This window comes from Hippoglossus stenolepis, chromosome 3 (assembly GCF_022539355.2).
Source record: "Hippoglossus stenolepis isolate QCI-W04-F060 chromosome 3, HSTE1.2, whole genome shotgun sequence".
NCBI classification, from domain to species: Eukaryota; Metazoa; Chordata; class Actinopteri; order Pleuronectiformes; family Pleuronectidae; genus Hippoglossus; species Hippoglossus stenolepis.
Genome location: NC_061485.1, coordinates 11,182,285 through 11,199,796, shown reverse-complemented (window position 1 = coordinate 11,199,796; position 17,512 = coordinate 11,182,285). Strand labels below are relative to the sequence as shown.

The window sequence follows — 17,512 nt, the reverse complement described above, 5'->3', positions numbered from 1 at the left end:
GAATTATTGGCGATTGGTGGCACCAGCCATCATGAAAGAAATTATCAACCTCCAAAAAAACACACATGGGCACATTTACTGACAGAAAGTAACTGAATCAGGAGAAATATTGTTCATATCTGAGGCACCCAATGAAACCCCAAAATTCATGAACACATATCACCCACAACACTAACTACAGGGCTAGTTGACCAGAGATGAAATATGGTGGAATCCAGAGCGTCTATAGCCTGAAGGTACTATAAGTTAGCGTGTTACTGTTCAACTGTAGAAAGTGACAATAGGACTTTTAATATTTAAATAGTCTCTGTATCTGTAACATTGTGGAAAGTAACTTTAACAAGTAACAGAAATGAACACTATACCATTAGTGATACAAGGAGCAACATTGTCTTTTCGCTAATTTAATAGAAAAAAATCATGGCAATATTTCTCCATTATATCTCTGAGATTGTTTATAATTTCTTCTTACTGTGGTGTAACTGTAATGGAAAAGTGGAACGAGTTAATTACACTGATGAAGACCTGTAATTTCAACGGAACAAATGTGACAGCTGCTGTAAAGAGAAAAATATTTTTATATGAAGTTGGCAAAATAAAATGTCTGATGTTTTTTTATGTTTTATTACTATCACGGTGTAGCTCAAAGACGAGAATCAGGAAGAGAAAGAGCAGCCAACAGAACCAGAGGAAGAAGCAGAGAAGCACATCTGGTTCAGCCTTTGCAAACAAGCTGGAACGCCCCCTGTTGCCGGTTTACAGGAATGGGGTTTTGTGTCTTGGTTCAAACAACTTTGTTTCCCCATTTGCAGAAGCATAATTTTCCTTTAATGTTACATTTTCCTTTTAACCTGTCTGAGTATGTTCTCATTTATAAACAGTAGTGGAAATATAAGGACTCTCGAGGACTATATTTCAACGGTGTAGCCTTGAATATGGCAGCAATTTAATAGCAATTTTACCTTTTGGTAGTAACATCGACTTTCTGGCTGGCTTTAAAGAATATTGATCCCTGAATCTGCATTGCCAAAAACATTCGATGTAATTATTTGGTACTTAGGGTAAAACTCAAGATAATCAAATACAGTAAAAAATATGGAGCATGTGTCTGGTCAATGCATATCTTTTTTAGAAGACAGAGAGCGGACGACGGCAGATGTAAAGTGCTGTTTTTTTCCCCATTAGTACAGAAGGTTCAGACTGCTGTTCGGGTTCAGTGGGGTTTTTACAAGAACAGTAGTTCTCAGAATAAGAGAATACGTGTCAAACATTGCATTCATCATCTCTCTTCACATGGTTCAGTTGCCAATTTGATAATCAGCCTTTGAGCCAAGGCTGTAATAAACGCTGTCAATTGCAGGAGCTAATAAAATCCATTTACAATCCTGTATCACAGCAGCACGAAAAAAGACAAAACCCACAGGCCCCACAGATGGCTTTAAGAAAACAAGTCAATTTTAAGGAGATGCTAGAAATAATCACATGGCTGTTTCAACACATGCTTAAAAAAATCTGATGACTGTCGAAAATGTCTGATTTGTCTTTGAATCACTGGTTCAGCCAAGGGTAAAAAAAATTATTGAGGAATACCAAATTCTGTTCTCTGTGAGAAAAATGTTGTAATTTCTCAGTTAAGAGTCGATGTAACATTTTATCGCTGTTCTGCAGCTCCAGCAACCACAACAATCCATGAGTCTGACCAAGAGGAATCTTCCCTTTATAGTTGCTTTTCATCCACATCAATCAAATTAGGTTTTTGTTTATATATTGATTCGTTCTCTGCACCATGTACTATGCTCTTTAGGATTTGCTGATAAGTCCGAAGTTTTTGAGGCGTAAACTAACCTGAAGGAGTTGAGAGAAATTAAGATTCAATGCCAGTTTAATGTCAAGCCATCCTAAATGACTTGATTATGAGTCATTACGGGGCTTGTCTGGATCTCCGATAAAGTGATCAGGAAAGGCAGCGGGTGGACGCATACGTCTAACAGTGCGATCAATAACAGAAAGGAGAGACAGGATGAGTGTGTGCATGTGTGTGTGTGTGTGTGCATGAGGACCTTAGCTCTGCCCTTGCTGATGTAAGTAGAACTCTAGATGTCAAAGAGGTTGAAATTGAAACTTTTCCTTGAGGTTTCCTACTTAGCCTCTGAAACCCTGTGCGTTTGTTTGTGAATATGTAAAGGTGACCTATGACAACATATGTGTGTGTGTGTGTGTACATGCTTTTGTAATATTGATTTGAGAAAATATACTTAGTCACGGCAAATCAAACCATCAATTAAATGTTATCACTTTATATTGCCTTCGCTGTGCGTGTTGCTACGGCAAGTAAACAGTTCTCAGCGGCTGTGGATCGAATTTGCATGTTAGCGTACTGCGTGTTGACAAGACAGTCCCCCAACACCTACAGCTACCTACAGTGGCTGTAACCATGCCCATCTCAATCTGGAATTACATTCAGCTTGAAGATAGCTGAAATAAACCCAAAGAAATGGGCTGAATCACAATGAATTGAATCACAAATATATACAAAATTCTTCTTTAACCCATGTTTTTTGAAACTGTATGATCATTCAGATGTTTGAGAAGTTGTATTTTCTTGAATGGATCCACAGGAAGTTGTTGGACAGTAAATTAACTACTCTTTCTCCCCAGACACATTTACACAGCAGTGAGTGAAAGAACAGACCCTTAAAAGAAAAAACAGAATGATGTTTGATTAAATTACTGCCATGAAAATGGAGGAGATGCTGCCACGAAAATGGGCTTTCTAGTCCGGAAGGCTCGATTTCCATCGGAAAATATTTTTCAAGTTTAACTGACTTTGTCATTTATTAACCCACATAATATTATCTAAACCTCTCGGATGTCAAATGTAATAAAAACAGTAGGATTAAGGATAGTGCAGTGTCACATGTACTAGAGTGACATTAGGAATAAGAACAATGTATTATTAAGTTGCAAATGCCGAAAAAGAGACGATCAGATGAGATTGTATAGGACAATAAATCAATCAATTTATAAATAAATAAATATAGGGAGTAACTTAGCAACAGTAACGAGTACTTAAAGTCTGTGGTCAGATGGATGAAATGAAACTTCCTCCGTATCAAAGTGCAGATATCGGAATAAATTAGGTATGTTTTAGCTCTTCATGTGAGATAAGAATGTAGCTTTGGGCTAAACTGCAAATGAAGGAAATGCAATAAGGAAATAAGCCAGCCTCACTGGCAGCATGAAGTACTGAGGGGCATCTGTGCACGTGTCTCTTTATGTTTGTTTTTCAGCCAAGTTGGCACACAGGCATGAAAATGTGTGTACATGATGATTCAATTAGTCTTTCTTGTGCTAAAGTGAGCACTTTCATACTTCCAGTAATCTGTGGGTGTACATTTGTTTGAACACACAAACTAAACCAAACAACTAAGTGACCCTCACAAAACATTTTGAAGTCTTCATTGAGAGATTTTTTTGAGCCGCCTTCAAAGTAAAGTTAACATTTTGGCTGCACTATAAGTAACTCTAAGACACAGTATATGTAAATCATCAGTGTGTTGTTGGTTGTTATTGTAGACACACACTCAAGTGTCTGGTCTAAACTGGTCTTAGAACAGCTGCATTTATGGAAATCCTTGGCCTAGAAATCAGAAAGTTCAACATTGAAAACTTTGGAAACAACTAAATCAACTAAAATATGAGACAATATGTTTTTAAAGGCAACTTCCTGGTCTGTCAGAACTCGTTTAAAAGACATGATGTTTTTATGAAAACAGCCTCCTGGAGAGGGTAGAGATGCGAAATCGCTTGTAAGCAGGAATAAAAGGCACAAACTTTCAGATTGTTGCATTTGGTTGTTCACATGTGGCACAAATAGTTGAGCAAACGAAAAAAGTTCAATCCTTTGCTCCTATTTCACATTCACACAGATAACCAGTCACTGAGTGAAGCGGATGTGACTGTGGGATCGTCTTTAGTTGAAAGTCACAGAAATGGTCCGACACAGAACCCCTGTATCGGATGATGGAAAGGTGTGGAGGAGAAGGTTTCAAAGCTATCTGAGTAAAAAGTCTGCATAAGAGGAGCACAACAACCCACAGTGTGTACTGTATCTTCACTGTCCGGGTATCCAATGAAGTACAAAGGGGCAAAAACATATTAACATTTCTTGACATAATATGAACGATTCTGCTCTACAAACGTCAAAATCGGACAAAACCTCATTTTTACATTGGTAAATAATCAAAACTGAATTAAACATACAAACTGTATGTTTGGCCAGATAAACTCTACATAGAGTGAATTAACATAATTAACTGAGGACATTAGTAATGTGATAATAAATGGCTTAGATATGTTATGGAAAGGAATAGATATGTGCTATTTGACTGATGTGTGTTGGCATCTGCGCTAAAAACATTTTTTATTTATGTAAAAGATCAAGAGGGATGCATAATATGCTGGATCCAAATCAAAGTAGACCTGCTGTCAGTTCATCTTGTTTGTCTCCAGCTGTCTAAACTCACCTGGCTGCGGAGCACATGTGGATGCATGCTAAAGTTGGGCTGAGCCGTGGAGCTGGCTGGTGGTGCCTGCATGCTGGACGTAGTTTTATGTTGTAGCCGGACGGTGTCTCCACAGTCGCTGCTGTCGAAGTTGCTCTTCCACACCATTACCTGTTGGGTGAACTAGCGTTAGGAGGAAGGCACAGGATCTATGGCTACCAAGATACAAGCAGGCAAATAACTCTGGGAATATGAAGTTCGATATTTTATCAGTTAGAAAAAAATGATCAGTCATTAACCTGTTCGTCAGAGCCTCCAGAGGCAAAGTACTCTCCTGTCCTGGAGAAGGCCACACAGGTCACGGGGCCCTGAAGTGAGGGCAAGAGAAACAAAGAGATGGAGAACGGAGGTGAAAAATAGAATTATGCTCCAGTTCCGCATTATCTTTCTTAACCTGAAACTAAATGTTCAAATTGGAGACAAAAAGCAATCTCACTGTCGCAATGTCTAGAGTTTCAGAACAATGTCAAACAGATCGTAAGGAACAAAAGAACATGAACCTCATTTGTACTACGCCAGTACAAAGTCTCAGGCTGAGGTTTAAAACAATTTCTGAAATAACTGATGAGTCAATCGACAGACTCATTAATCAGAAACTCATTAGAAAACTGCTGCTGTGTTGGATATTGGCTGCTTGCCTTTGTCTGTGAAAATGATCTGAATATCTTTGGGGTTTTGAACTGTTGGTGAGAAAAAAACACGGACCTCAAAAAACATCACCTTGACCTTTAGGAAATGGCGATGAACATTCGTTATATTACTGGTTTTTAACATTTCATAGACCTAATGATTAACTGCAGTTCTAAAACTGAAAACAGCCTTGGGAGTGGTGCCGTTAACGTGTTGAATTCGGTCTATTCATTGATTTTCAAGCTCTACACAGTGACCTTGATTAATATGAATAATTAAATGTTTTTCCTCTGCCAAGTAATTTACAACAGCTGCTGCTCAAGTGTAGGGGCCAATGTCAAACATGCAAGACAATAGACACTACATAATTTAACAAAATACATAATACAACATTTTCAAAAAGGTAGGTTTTCTGAGTCTGTGGCTCAGGAAATCTAAGAAACACTTCTTTAAAGTATGTGAGAGAAGTGAATTTGCTCTAAACAGAAGTGTGTCTGTGTGTGTCTGTGCTAGACTGTAGCAGAGCAATCAATAACAGAAGATAGCGACTCAGGTGGGGTAAGGTCATACTTGGTCAGAGCCAAAAAGGATCACCTGGGAATGTCAGGAGTTTGGCATGCTGCTCGCGTGTGGTTGAATGTGCGCGCTTGAACCTGCAGCGTAGACAGGATTGGGCTTTAAGAACTCCGAAATCGCACACGCTTGAGGTTTATTCTTTTCTCCTGTTCACAGTGCAGAGCGGGGTCAACTGTTACAGCCTGAGCTCTCTGGCTGTGTTCAAAGAGAAGATGAAGAAGAGAGCAAACAAAAGGAAGGGAAAGAAATGGACAGGGACTCTGCTGGGGAGGAAAAAGCAGCCGTGTCCTGTGGCTGGCACTCAGACAGGCTGGTTTGGGTGAGGAATGGTTTCCCAGAAGCACCTGAGAGAAGCAGACAGTGTCACTATGGCAACGCGACGGTCTGACAGACAGCATGTTCTGTCTCTGCTCTGACTAATGCCTGCTGCCAGGCTGGCACTCGCCATGGCCAGACACACACACAGACACACGCAGTCTGACAGGGCAGTGAACCTAACTGGCACATTTCATGTACTGATAAACAGGTTTTACAGAAACAAGACAGGCCCCACCTGCTGTTCTCCATAAAACTGTGACTAACTTAAACGATAACAAGTTATTTTATATATGTGAAATAATATATACGTCTAACAAAAGTTATATATACGAAATAAGATTTATCACTAATCCACATGAAATGCAATTTCGCCATTCCATGTTGCAAAAATGCTGTAATGCTAAATGTAATGCTTAAATTTTAGAGAAGTGCAGAAACAAATGATTATTAAAGTCTCCATTTACAGTTATGAAAAGAGAAGAACAAAGAGCACGAGTGTCACATCGGTACCTTGAACGTGACAATACTATAAACTCTATACCAGTAATTTGTATGCGTATTGGCTAACAACAGTATATCACCAACATTATCAACATCTGTGTGTGCGCACACCAGTCAAACACACTTTATAGCCAACTCCTGGTTTAAAATCATGTCTCTCTTCTTTATCCTCCTCCATCTCCTTTGTAATGTGTGTGATGGATGGAAGAGGAAAAGTCTAAAGATGGGGCAAATTTCAATGGAGTGCATGTACCTTTCTTAATAAAAGAAATATCTGCAAAGATTAAATTGGGAAGATCTATTGTCTTGCTAGAACTGTAAATGGTCTATATTTATATAGAGCTTCTCTAGTCTTGATGACCCCTCACAGTGCTTTGCAGTACAGTTTTATGCCGTTCACCCATTAACACAGTGCATCTATGGGCAGCATTTTTCAAGTTTGATCTGTTTTTGACCTCCCACCCTATTACCACATTTATGTATGGAAACCTATTAGCATCTCCATTTTAATTCAGAGCTGGAGTGAACTTATGTTTTTTAAGTTTCATGAAAAGATCGGGATCATAGTGTAAAGATATCTGTGAGACAGAGGGGCAGAGAGACAAATAAACCCAGATTAACAGGATTGTGTTCAGCCAGGTAAGGTCCTCCTGAGGCGCAGTAAACAACACATTTGTCAGATCCAACAGCAAAACACTCCCCCAGAGCCCTTGTGTGTCTCATTGGAAATTTCATGCACATAGGCCAACACACAAACACAGTAGAACACGTTCAAGCCGACACATAAATACACATAAATCCACATACCCACATCGAACAGATGGGGGTCTCTTCCATCTCTAGCTATGCGACTGGAGAGACAATTAACACCCTGTGAGCTCCCAGCACCAACAGATTGGCGGAGTCACCACTTGGCCAAAAACAGAAACGGAGACACGATGCAGGAGATGACAAATTTGGAGGTGTGGAAAAAGAAAAGGGGAAAATAGCTTTTTTTTGGTTATCTGACAATGAGTCTTGGCAAACGGAGAGAAACACAGGTGACACAGACAAATTTTTTTAAAAAAAGACTGAACAAGAGCGCGAGAGAGGCGGCGTGTACAGAGGGATGGATAAACAGACGGACCACATGTGGTACTGGCAAGCTACTGGTTTCCAAACTAGCCAGCGAGCCAGTTCATCAGCTGTTCAAACAAAATGATACAGTCAGTGAGCCGTCCAGACAATTAGTCCAAGGGGGCCAAACAGTTACATCAGATGTAGGAGAGAGCGAGGATGTACTGTAGGTGCAAATAGACGACGATAAAGAGGAAAATCAAGGTGGCAACAATGAAACATCCCCAGAAAACATGAGGACCGAAAGAGAGGTGTGTTAAAAGGCTGGGACGGAAACGGAGAGGAGGATGAAGAGAAGGAGGAGGAGGAGAAGATCCAGGAGAACAGAGGCACAAACACAGTGCTGCTTCCTTCCAACAACCCTGAGATGAGTCATCATGAGTGGGCCGCCCGCTCGCCTGGCAAGTACTAAAATACACCACATACAAAAAAGGCATCATATGCACACAGTCACACACAAACTTCAGAGATTCAAACATGCACAAAGGAGATGTCAAACACACGGAACTGTCCATACGCACAAATACAGAAATACACACGCTCAGGTACAGCACGACAGAACAGAGTTCAGACATGACCTATCATGATCACGACTGGGTAACCAGCAGTCAAACCTGTAGGATAACTTAACAATAATCATTTGTGTGGGTCTCTGTTTGTGTATGTATCTACCTGGTGTCCGTGCAGTGTGTACAGTAGCTTGCCCTCTACAAGGTCCAGTATCTTCATGGTGGAATCACTGGAAGCCGTGATGAGGAAATTACCACTTGGGTGGAAAGACAAGCTGTTCACCACACCACTGTGGACTGGAAACACACACAGAAAAAAGTGACTTAGACAATTAATCGGTTATTTCAATCGTTTATTAGGAAAAAATAGAATACATCAAAGGGCTTAATCAACTAATTATTGAAGCGCTAATCATTACAGATTACTTTTACTGGGATAATAATGCTTTGACTATGATATCATATAATCAATAAAGAGGATCTGATGAGTAGTCGGTTTTATTTTGCTCCCATTATAATGCACTCTGTAATGTGGATTTTGAAAAGTGCAGTATCAATAAGGTTATTATTGTCATTGTTATTATTATCATATCATAAATATCCTTTAAAATATTATAAAAATATAGTGTAGGTCATATTTAACCTGAAGTACAGCTATACTTAATCGATTCTCGCTGAGTAATTTGCTTCTGTTTCACGCTAATTTACAGGAAATCTGAGGACCAGGTCAGCTGTATCCAGCCCTTCAGGCACTGAGAGGTGAAGTACTGTTGAAAGTGATACAGACTTGAGGTTATTCTAACATGTGGTGAACGACCTCTGGAAGGAGACAAAATAAATGTGGACAGCAGCAGACATTCAACAAGCGACACGGTCCCTCTGCTGGCTGCAACATGCTATGACATAAAACATTCTGGTTCCTCTAATTGCAAGAATAGTCTGAAAAGTCTATGAAATGGCTTATTCTGTGTCTTCACTTAATCTTACACTTAAATTAGACATAAGCGGTTTCATAATTTGTGCTTTTTACAGTATTTACTGTGCTTTTTTTCTGTGCATGTTATGCTTCTTTTATGTCTGTAAAACACACTGAATAACCTCTGTGTATGATATCTCACTACAAAAAAATGTTTTCCTTGCAAAGTAGTTCAATAAACACAAAACCAGATGAAGTAATCACCCACCAGCAAACTAAGATGGCGAAAAGACGACACAGACTATTCGTACAAGACTCCTTAAAGAGGCAGTATTTTAAGGCTTTTCTAATCAGGAGGTTTTAACCTTACATTACACACATTAATTTGCCATTATCGCAATTACTTATAATTCCCGTGAGTATCCAACAGTAACCACACCACATTTGATCCACAATTTAACACTTGAGGCTGGTTAAATAGATAATTAAGTACAGCATGTGAAGTGCAGCTTGGTGCAGGGGAGGGCAGAGGAAAAGCTCTTAACTTCATGCTCCATCTCCTCAGACAGATGTGATTACGCATTATTAGATCTCGCTGCTTAAATCCATTTAAAAGAGCTGATTAGAACAATCAGGCCGAGCAGCAGATTAGAAAAGGCATCAACATTTGCCTCATTGAATATGCAAGACAAATTAATCGATTGATTGATCGATAACCACTTTTAGTCGTGAGCTTTAATCTTTATTTTATCTTGCTGTTATTTCAGTTATTTCTAGTAAGCAAATGGGATGTTGAGGGTGGATGACCACATAAACTTCTCCAGTGGGATTGGGAAAAGGAGACACCATCAAAGAGACAGCTGCCTTCTTTACCGTGGCAGTGATCCAGCATATAATAGCCATCTGAAAAAGTAACTTGTGTTGTTTCATTAATATATTAAGTATAAGGCAACAGGGTTGAATAATTTGAGAGCCTTAGCAAATAAAATAGTAAATCTCCAAGGTAGATGTGGTTTCTTATTTAATCTCTCACTTAAACCATCTAAACAGTTCACGAATCTCTTGGTCTGTCTGTGGCTCGGATATCTCGAGAACGGTTTATCTTATCGGCTTCACACTTGACATGTGTGTTGTTAAAGGCCAAAGAAAGTGCAGTGTGGAATTTGGTGCAATTTGGACACGCACAGATGATTCTCCAGTGCAGGTCCTGTGTACTGAAAAACTGTAGCTTCACTAAACTGTGAATACGCAGGTGAGCAGCTTTGTGCATCAGGGTTCTTTGAACTGAGTCCAGCAGTAGGTCTTTATTTGCCATGGCTCAATTACTGCAGTTTCAGAAATAAAGCTGCAACCAGCATCACCAGAGGCAAACAGCCCATTCCAAACAGACAGGTCTAGAACGGACACTAGTTAAAATAAATAATAACTTCAAATAAAAATAAATAAAGCTACAAATATGCTTTGATTGTGTGCAAATTGCATTGCTTTACCTTGGTAGTGTTGTAGCATCTTATGGGATCTGATGTCCCAAACCTTAACAGAGTTGTCAGTACTGGCAGCAGCAATGCAGGTTCCACTGGGATGGAAGTCCACATGGTTTGCATAACTTGAGAGGAAGAAAAAAACACAAGATATAATGTAGTGAGGCATTTAGTCAAACTATTACAGATCTAACATTAATCATTCCAGTAGGTTAATTCAACTAACATTTTAAACAGAAATATGTAATGAGTGAGTACGAGTTTACTGCCTTGATCATTAGTGTTTTAACAAGAGGATGTATGATCACGAGTCATCTCTTTTCCTTGATGTTGCTGAAACATGTGATTTAATGCAAGTCTATTTAAAATACTATGTCCTGGCTGCAACTAAAGGAGCTAAAAACAGCAACTACTATGAAATCATCTAAAATGATAGTGTCCCTAAACATCTACTACTACAGTACATAATATATTCCTATACATTATTCATTTATAAACACAGAATACAGAGTTTTACTGGTCTCTGTTGCTCGTGCATCTCTTTCTCCCACACAGATACACATCAGCCTGGTCTTAACTGCTCACCCGGCATGTTCATAGAAAGAATGAATACACTCTCTGCTGTTCTTGTCCCACAACTTAATAGTCTTGTCATCGCTGGATGACACAATCAAACGATCATCTGGAGAAAACCTGCAAGAAATACATTTTGAAAATCAAAAACTGACTTTATTAATTACACGTAGGTCTATTCATTTAAGGTGTAAAACAATTCAGAATCGTAATATATAGAATCTTAGTATATGTAAAGTCCAAATATCTGGAGCAGCAGTTGATGGATAATTGTTAAAACAGTATGTATGCACATGTGTGTACGTATCGTACTTGGCACAGCGGACCCAGTTGATGTGCTGGTTGAGAGAAAACAGGAACTTTTGCCTGTGGACCGTCCACACTTTAATAGTCTTGTCATCAGAGGCTGTGACCAAATTCTGTCCATCGCCAGAGAAGTTAACGCTGCGCACAGTAGCCGTGTGAGCCCTGTAAGCTGTTGACTCAGCTTTCCTGTGCACACACACAAACACCAAAACAACATTAAAATTTAAGACAACAATAAAAAGCAGTGAGTGTTCTGCAACGTGAGCCTTCCTCTGCGCTGGTAGAAGCAACAGGGGAATTGTATTAGGCAAGACCATCAAATTTTGTAGCTTTTATGAGTTAGAAGAATTGTCATCCGTGGTAGTTTTCTAACAGAGAAAGTTCCAAATACAAACGTACCTGCTGGGCACCCACAGACGTACGGTTTTGTCTCTGGAGGCGGAGGCCACCAGGTGGCCAGAGGGAGAAAACTGAACAGAAGTCACACCATCTTTGTGTCCATCAAAGCGATACCCTCGCATCTGAGGCTTCATGTTCCAGATCATCACACAGGAGTCCATGGAGCCTGTGGCTGGTGGAGCAGGAGGCACAGGTGAGGGAGCAGGACACGGTGTGTGACCAATAAAGCATAGCATTGAACAAAATAAAACAAGAAGACAACAGCGAAGCAGACACAAACACAAAGAAAGAGGTAACAGTTACCGATCTGTTTCATGTTGCAGCTGAAGTCCACACTTGTCACATTGTCCCTGTGACCCTTGAAATGCCTCTCGAGTGTTGGATCGGTCTATGTGGAAAAAGAGACAAAGAGACTGCAGTAGTGACATACTGAAGAAAGACCAAGACAGAAAGCTTTGTTCCAACTAAGTACTGACTTAAAGAGAGAGGGGGCAGGAGCGCTACTGGTGTCCCTCAAACCACTGGTGCTCATAGAAGGGAATACAGGGAAAACTTGTGTCCAAACATAATGGCATAAAGAATCTAGGTCCAGGCACTCAAAGTGGTTTGAAAAATGTAAAATACCTTTATTTAAATGGTATTGAAGCATTAAAATACACCAACGCGTATCAGCTTAGAGTTCACCCTGACGAAGGCATAAGCCGATACGCGTAGGTGTATTTTAATGCTTCAAAAGGCCTTTTACATTTTGAGTGCCTGGACCTGGATTCTTCATGGCATTATGTTTGGGCATGAGTTTTCCTCTAATTTTTTGATAAGTACTGACTCAGTAGGTTGAACAAACGTTTACATGTGAAACAATCACTGTTTGCTTGCTTTAAAGTAATTTTTAAGTCTATGAAATAAATAAAGGACCAATGCGTTAATATTTAAAGCAATCACTTTTTTATTTATTACAAATTCTTTTCTTAGAAATGAGGAACATTTATAATTCATTCAAACTTTTGCATTCAAATGTGTTGTGCATTTTCTGCTGCAAAGGAAGCCGCGGGGGGGGCGCTGTTCTGCAGTGTATTTGTTCTTATGCTCGATCAAAGGCTGTTTGAACGAAACCGGCAATAATTTTCTACTGATGCTAAAGTTAGTGTTTCAATTATAAAGACATAACAAATTGTGATGTGTTGTTTTGTCTCCAGTCCACATGTGTTGTTTTAGAAACTGTGCAAAACAAGGAAACCAGATAGCGAAGGGAGTAATTTGCCCTTGAGCCTGCCTGTCAGGTACAATTAAAAAAATGTAAACTGCCCCAAACGAACGCAATCAGCCAAATTTACTATGTTTAAGTGAAAAAGACTCAGTAAATGTGGCACAAATTTGGCTTCAAATCTTTTAAACCTCATCTCAAAGTACCTGAAGTGAACACAGCCTGACAGGAAGTGTTGCCTGACCGACTGAACTGAGGGCACACCGGATGGCAGAGTTGCCAAGGAGACGTGAGCTGTGTAGCTAGCAGGCTGCTAATCTCAGTTAGCTCCTGGGAGAAGAGGATCTCCGTCGCCGCATGTTTTTGTGTGAAGGGGCGTCTGTGACATGGCGGAGCTGCATGTTATCGGCCAGATCGTCGGGGCAAGTGGTTTCCCACAGAACAGCCTGTTTTGCAAATGGGGGGTTCACACGGGAGGAGCATGGCGGCTTCTGTCCGGGCTGAAGGAGGGTCAGACCCAGGTGGATGTCCCCCAGACCGGAGACATGGCGTTCTGGAGCCACCCGATCGATCTGCACTACGCGACCAAGGGAATCCAGGGCTGGCCGAAGGTTCACCTCCAGGTGTGGCACCAGGACTCGTTCGGACGCTGCCAGTTGTTCGGGTACGGATACTGCCACGTCCCGTCCAGCCCCGGACACCACCGGGTCCGCTGTGTGACCTGGAGGCCGCTCGGCTCCTGGCAGGAGCAGCTCGCACAGACGTTCGTGGGCGGAGGAGCCCAGCTCCGCAGCCCGGAGCTGGTCTACAGCGGAGCGGACAGATACAGACTGCACACCGAGGCCATGGGGACCGTGGAGCTGGAGCTCGGTGTTATCATGAGACACTTCGACAAATATGGCGTCGAGAGTTAATGCAGTGAAATGGAAGGGACTTTGTTATTACTTTGTTATGGACTGTGTGTCGTGCAGGGGGAGGATCATGTTGTTTTTATCAGAGCTTTGTACTGTTTTCTAAAATGCTTTTGTGTTTTTATATTCCAAGTAAATAAATAAATCTATTGTCTAAACTAAGTTGGTTCCATGTTCATATCATTTTCACTGATTTGCATTACCTAAAAATAACAATCACACCACAAAGTGTCCAGATTGAAGTGCACTGATTAAACGTTTGACCGCAATTACTTTGATTATTGAATTCTGATTTAAATCCTTTTTTTAATTAAAATTATCAAGTATTTTATGTTTCTATATTCTCAGATATGAGGAGTTAATGCTTTTCTTTGTAACACATTATATTAAACTTTACATATTTGAATTATGTGGGGAAACCAAAATATCCTTTAACTATTTATGATTATTACAAAACAATAGATTTATCTAAAAAAACAATCAGCATGTTTTTATTGTACATTACACTTGTGTATTAATAACGGACCTTGACAATCCTAAGTAAACATACGGTATGTAGACACAACTGATTAAAACCTGTTAACAATCTGATCTAAGCTGATTATTGTGTTGATTAATTTCCAAAAAGATAATCTTCATAGACAACAGGCTTTCTGCTGCAGTGAGCTGGTTCTTTAAAGTTGTTTCCTACTGTTTGTTAAACACAATCTTATGTATTTCCCTGGAAAACCAAATAATTGTAATTTTAATAATTGTTACAAAAGAATACATATGATATATTTATTTGCTGAAATATTAATGAAAGACAGTAAACAAATGAGTCTAGCACTTGGGAAACTCATGCTGAACAGGAAGCTCCCACATTTATATTCCATCACTATGAATCTGTCCCATTAGAGCTGAAGTAGTGAAACTACCGGTAACAAACCAAGCTTCAGCTCCGTGACCACACTCACCGTCATGTTTCCTGCAGACGAACCCGGTGAGAGCCTCTTGTTGTCGGGTCCGATCGTCACAACAGAAATGTAACTGCGTCCCACTTCGTTAACGCTAAAGAACGAGAGCAGCGCTAACGTAAGCTAACAGCTAACAGCTAGCTGCTAACCACAGACAACACAGTTCAGTTTACGCGCCGTGATCACGCGCCGAGCAGCTGACAGACTTCTTAAAGGGGACGCTGCACCTTTAGCGTCCCTGGCGACAAACACAACACATGTCATCACGCGTGGTGACATTAAAGTGCTCGCACGGCCATTGAAGAGGTTAACTAACTAATCAATCGATCCATTTAGATAATCGATTGAAGTTCCTCGTGCGGGCCATTTTCAAAGTGTAGTGACACACTTTCACCGCCAGATGTCAGGAGTTCACTGACGTATGGCTCTTGGTTGGGAAAGTTCTGGTATCATAATGTAAAACTGACAGTGGCCCTTCTTTGCACTGTTGCTTTGATTCTATTATTGCACACCAGATATGTTTATCTGGATCAAAGAACTTGCACCCAGATGTTTTTAGAGTGGGGTTTTGCTACTTTCTTTTGAACTTTAAAATCTTGTCCAGGTGCCGAGGGTTAAACCTTTCAGCACCCCTGTTTGGATTTGGCGCAGTGGGTGTTCTAGCAACTGGTCTCCGGGAGAGATTAACAGGGGCACCGTGAGATCGCTTGCTACTTGCCGAAAGAAGGCAAAACTCAGGATAACCTACAAAAGTAGGGAATCAACACCAATGCTCAGTGTCCCTCTGGCGAGACTCCCTGATCCTCTGTGGGTGCCCACTGGGTCCCATATTTGGCCCTAAATGAGACAAATAACACTGCCCTATAATAGATACGGCCCTGGCGTGATATGATGATGACGATGATGATGATGATGATGAAACTTTTTCTTTGGTTAAAGATTTGGAGTATTTCCTCCACAGCCACTATATGTTAATCCTCTGCTGAAAGATTACATTCCAGAAATTCAGCATTCGCTAACAGTACTTAATAAAGTGCTCACATATTTATGACAACAGATTGTATCATGATGCCACAGTGTTAAATACGAGAAAGGCCAGACACAAAAACTATTAGCAGCTGAGCCCCAATTAAATCCCTATTCCTCACACTCTTTGTGCAATTTGAATAGTTTTCTATACTTGAAAACCACCCAACCCAGAATTGCTGTGAGGTTGTATGGTTAATACATATATCTTTGGAAAATGCACCATACATAAAGTAAGTAAAGCACCTGCATTTGCATAAATTACTCAAACATAAAAGGTGATTATTTACACATTATGAATGTCTATCTGTCATCAAAAGCAACATTATTTTTATTTTTCAAGTTGTACTTGGTAACCTTGGTGGAGATTTACTTGAAATTACTGGTTAGCCAGGAAAGTATAAATAACAGTTCAATATCAGTACATTTCACTTTATTTTAACAGGATAAAGGCACAGTATCAGTCACACTGTAACTGATACTGGGAATACAGTCTTTGAGTTTTTACCTATCCATAGACACCAAGATCATGCATATGGATCTGTTAGATGTGGAGCTTTTCTTGATTAATTTTGAGTCCAACCCCCCTGAGAGCTAACAAACTATCTAATAAACTTTCATAAACCAGTATATATCTCATTGAATAAATCACAAACAGCTTTAGTTCCTCTCAGACAGTGTGGACTGGAGCAGTGACAACTGCCCCCAAACACTTGTGGCAACAGGGGCAGATGCCAAACAGTGTGGAAACAAAGGCAGTTGCCTTTGAACAGTGTGGCAACAAAGGCCGCTGCCTTCACATATCGGTGGCAGTTTCTGTTGACACCGGAAGGGCCTCTACGAGCTACTGCTGCCACGATTTGAGCATCCCTTACTGTGAGCTGTGTTGCTCGCAGGCTGCTAATCTCAGTTAGCTGTTAAACTCGGGAAAAGAGGATCTCCGTCACCGCATGTTTTTGTGTGAAGAGACGTTTGTTACATGGCGGAGCTGCATGTTATCGGCCAGATTGTCGGGGCAAGTGGTTTCCCACAGAACAGCCTGTTTTGCAAATGGGGAGTTCACACGGGAGGAGCATGGCGGCTTCTTTCCGGGGTAAAGGAGGGTCAGACCCAGGTGGATGTCCCCCAGATTGGAGACATGGCGTTCTGGAGCCACCCGATAGATCTGCACTACGCAACCAAGGGAATCCAGGGCTGGCCGAAGGTTCACCTCCAGGTGTGGCACCAGGACTGGTTTGGACGTTGCCAGTTGTTCGGGTACGGATACTGCCACTTCCCGTCCAGCCCCGGACACCACAGGGTCCGCTGTGTGACCTGGAGGCCACTCGGCTCCTGGCAGGAGCAGGTCGCACAAATGTTCGTTGGCGGAGGAGCCCAGCTCCGCAGCCCAGATCTCATATACAGCGGAGCGGATAGATACAGACTGCACACCAAAGCCATGGGGACCGTGGAACTAGAGCTCGGCATCATCATGAGACACTTCGACAAATATGGCTTTGAGAGTTAATGCAGTGAAATGAAAGGG

General features: G+C 40.9%; 3 protein-coding genes across 4 annotated transcripts in view; 2 read left to right on the top strand and 1 right to left on the bottom strand.

Annotated features, from left to right (window-relative positions):
- Positions 1 to 15,246, bottom strand: part of poc1a (POC1 centriolar protein A) — a 32,646-nt gene extending 17,400 nt beyond the window's left edge. Inside the window, exons 1-9 of one of the 2 annotated variants that reach the window (XM_035153194.2) lie at positions 14,962 to 15,246; positions 12,194 to 12,278; positions 11,891 to 12,062; positions 11,498 to 11,677; positions 11,198 to 11,305; positions 10,622 to 10,737; positions 8,379 to 8,512; positions 4,805 to 4,873; positions 4,527 to 4,676 (exon numbers count right to left, since the gene is read on the bottom strand). In XM_035153194.2, the coding sequence (XP_035009085.2) occupies positions 4,527 to 4,676; positions 4,805 to 4,873; positions 8,379 to 8,512; positions 10,622 to 10,737; positions 11,198 to 11,305; positions 11,498 to 11,677; positions 11,891 to 12,062; positions 12,194 to 12,278; positions 14,962 to 14,967 (1,020 nt within the window). In that variant the 5' untranslated portion in view covers positions 14,968 to 15,246. Of the gene's footprint in view, positions 1 to 4,526; positions 4,677 to 4,804; positions 4,874 to 8,378; positions 8,513 to 10,621; positions 10,738 to 11,197; positions 11,306 to 11,497; positions 11,678 to 11,890; positions 12,063 to 12,193; positions 12,279 to 13,300; positions 13,428 to 14,961 lie in introns of those variants that run through there. The other variant, XM_035153195.2, reaches the window with a different exon arrangement.
- LOC118105436 (B9 domain-containing protein 2) lies at positions 13,364 to 14,167 on the top strand. Its single transcript, XM_035153196.2, has one exon. It carries the CDS (start codon positions 13,481 to 13,483, stop codon positions 14,006 to 14,008), a length of 528 nt encoding a protein of 175 aa, XP_035009087.1. The 5' UTR covers positions 13,364 to 13,480; the 3' UTR covers positions 14,009 to 14,167.
- A 1,501-nt stretch (positions 15,247 to 16,747) lies between the features above and the next one.
- LOC118105106 (B9 domain-containing protein 2) lies at positions 16,748 to 17,512 on the top strand. The gene has a single exon (XM_035152526.1). The coding sequence runs from the start codon at positions 16,967 to 16,969 to the stop codon at positions 17,492 to 17,494; it is 528 nt and encodes a 175-aa protein (XP_035008417.1). The 5' UTR covers positions 16,748 to 16,966; the 3' UTR covers positions 17,495 to 17,512.

Coding starts and splice junctions, on each gene's coding strand:
- LOC118105106 (XM_035152526.1), top strand. CDS start 16,967: ATGGCGGAGCTGCATGTTATCGGCCAGATTGTCGGGGCAAGTGGTTTC.
- LOC118105436 (XM_035153196.2), top strand. CDS start 13,481: ATGGCGGAGCTGCATGTTATCGGCCAGATCGTCGGGGCAAGTGGTTTC.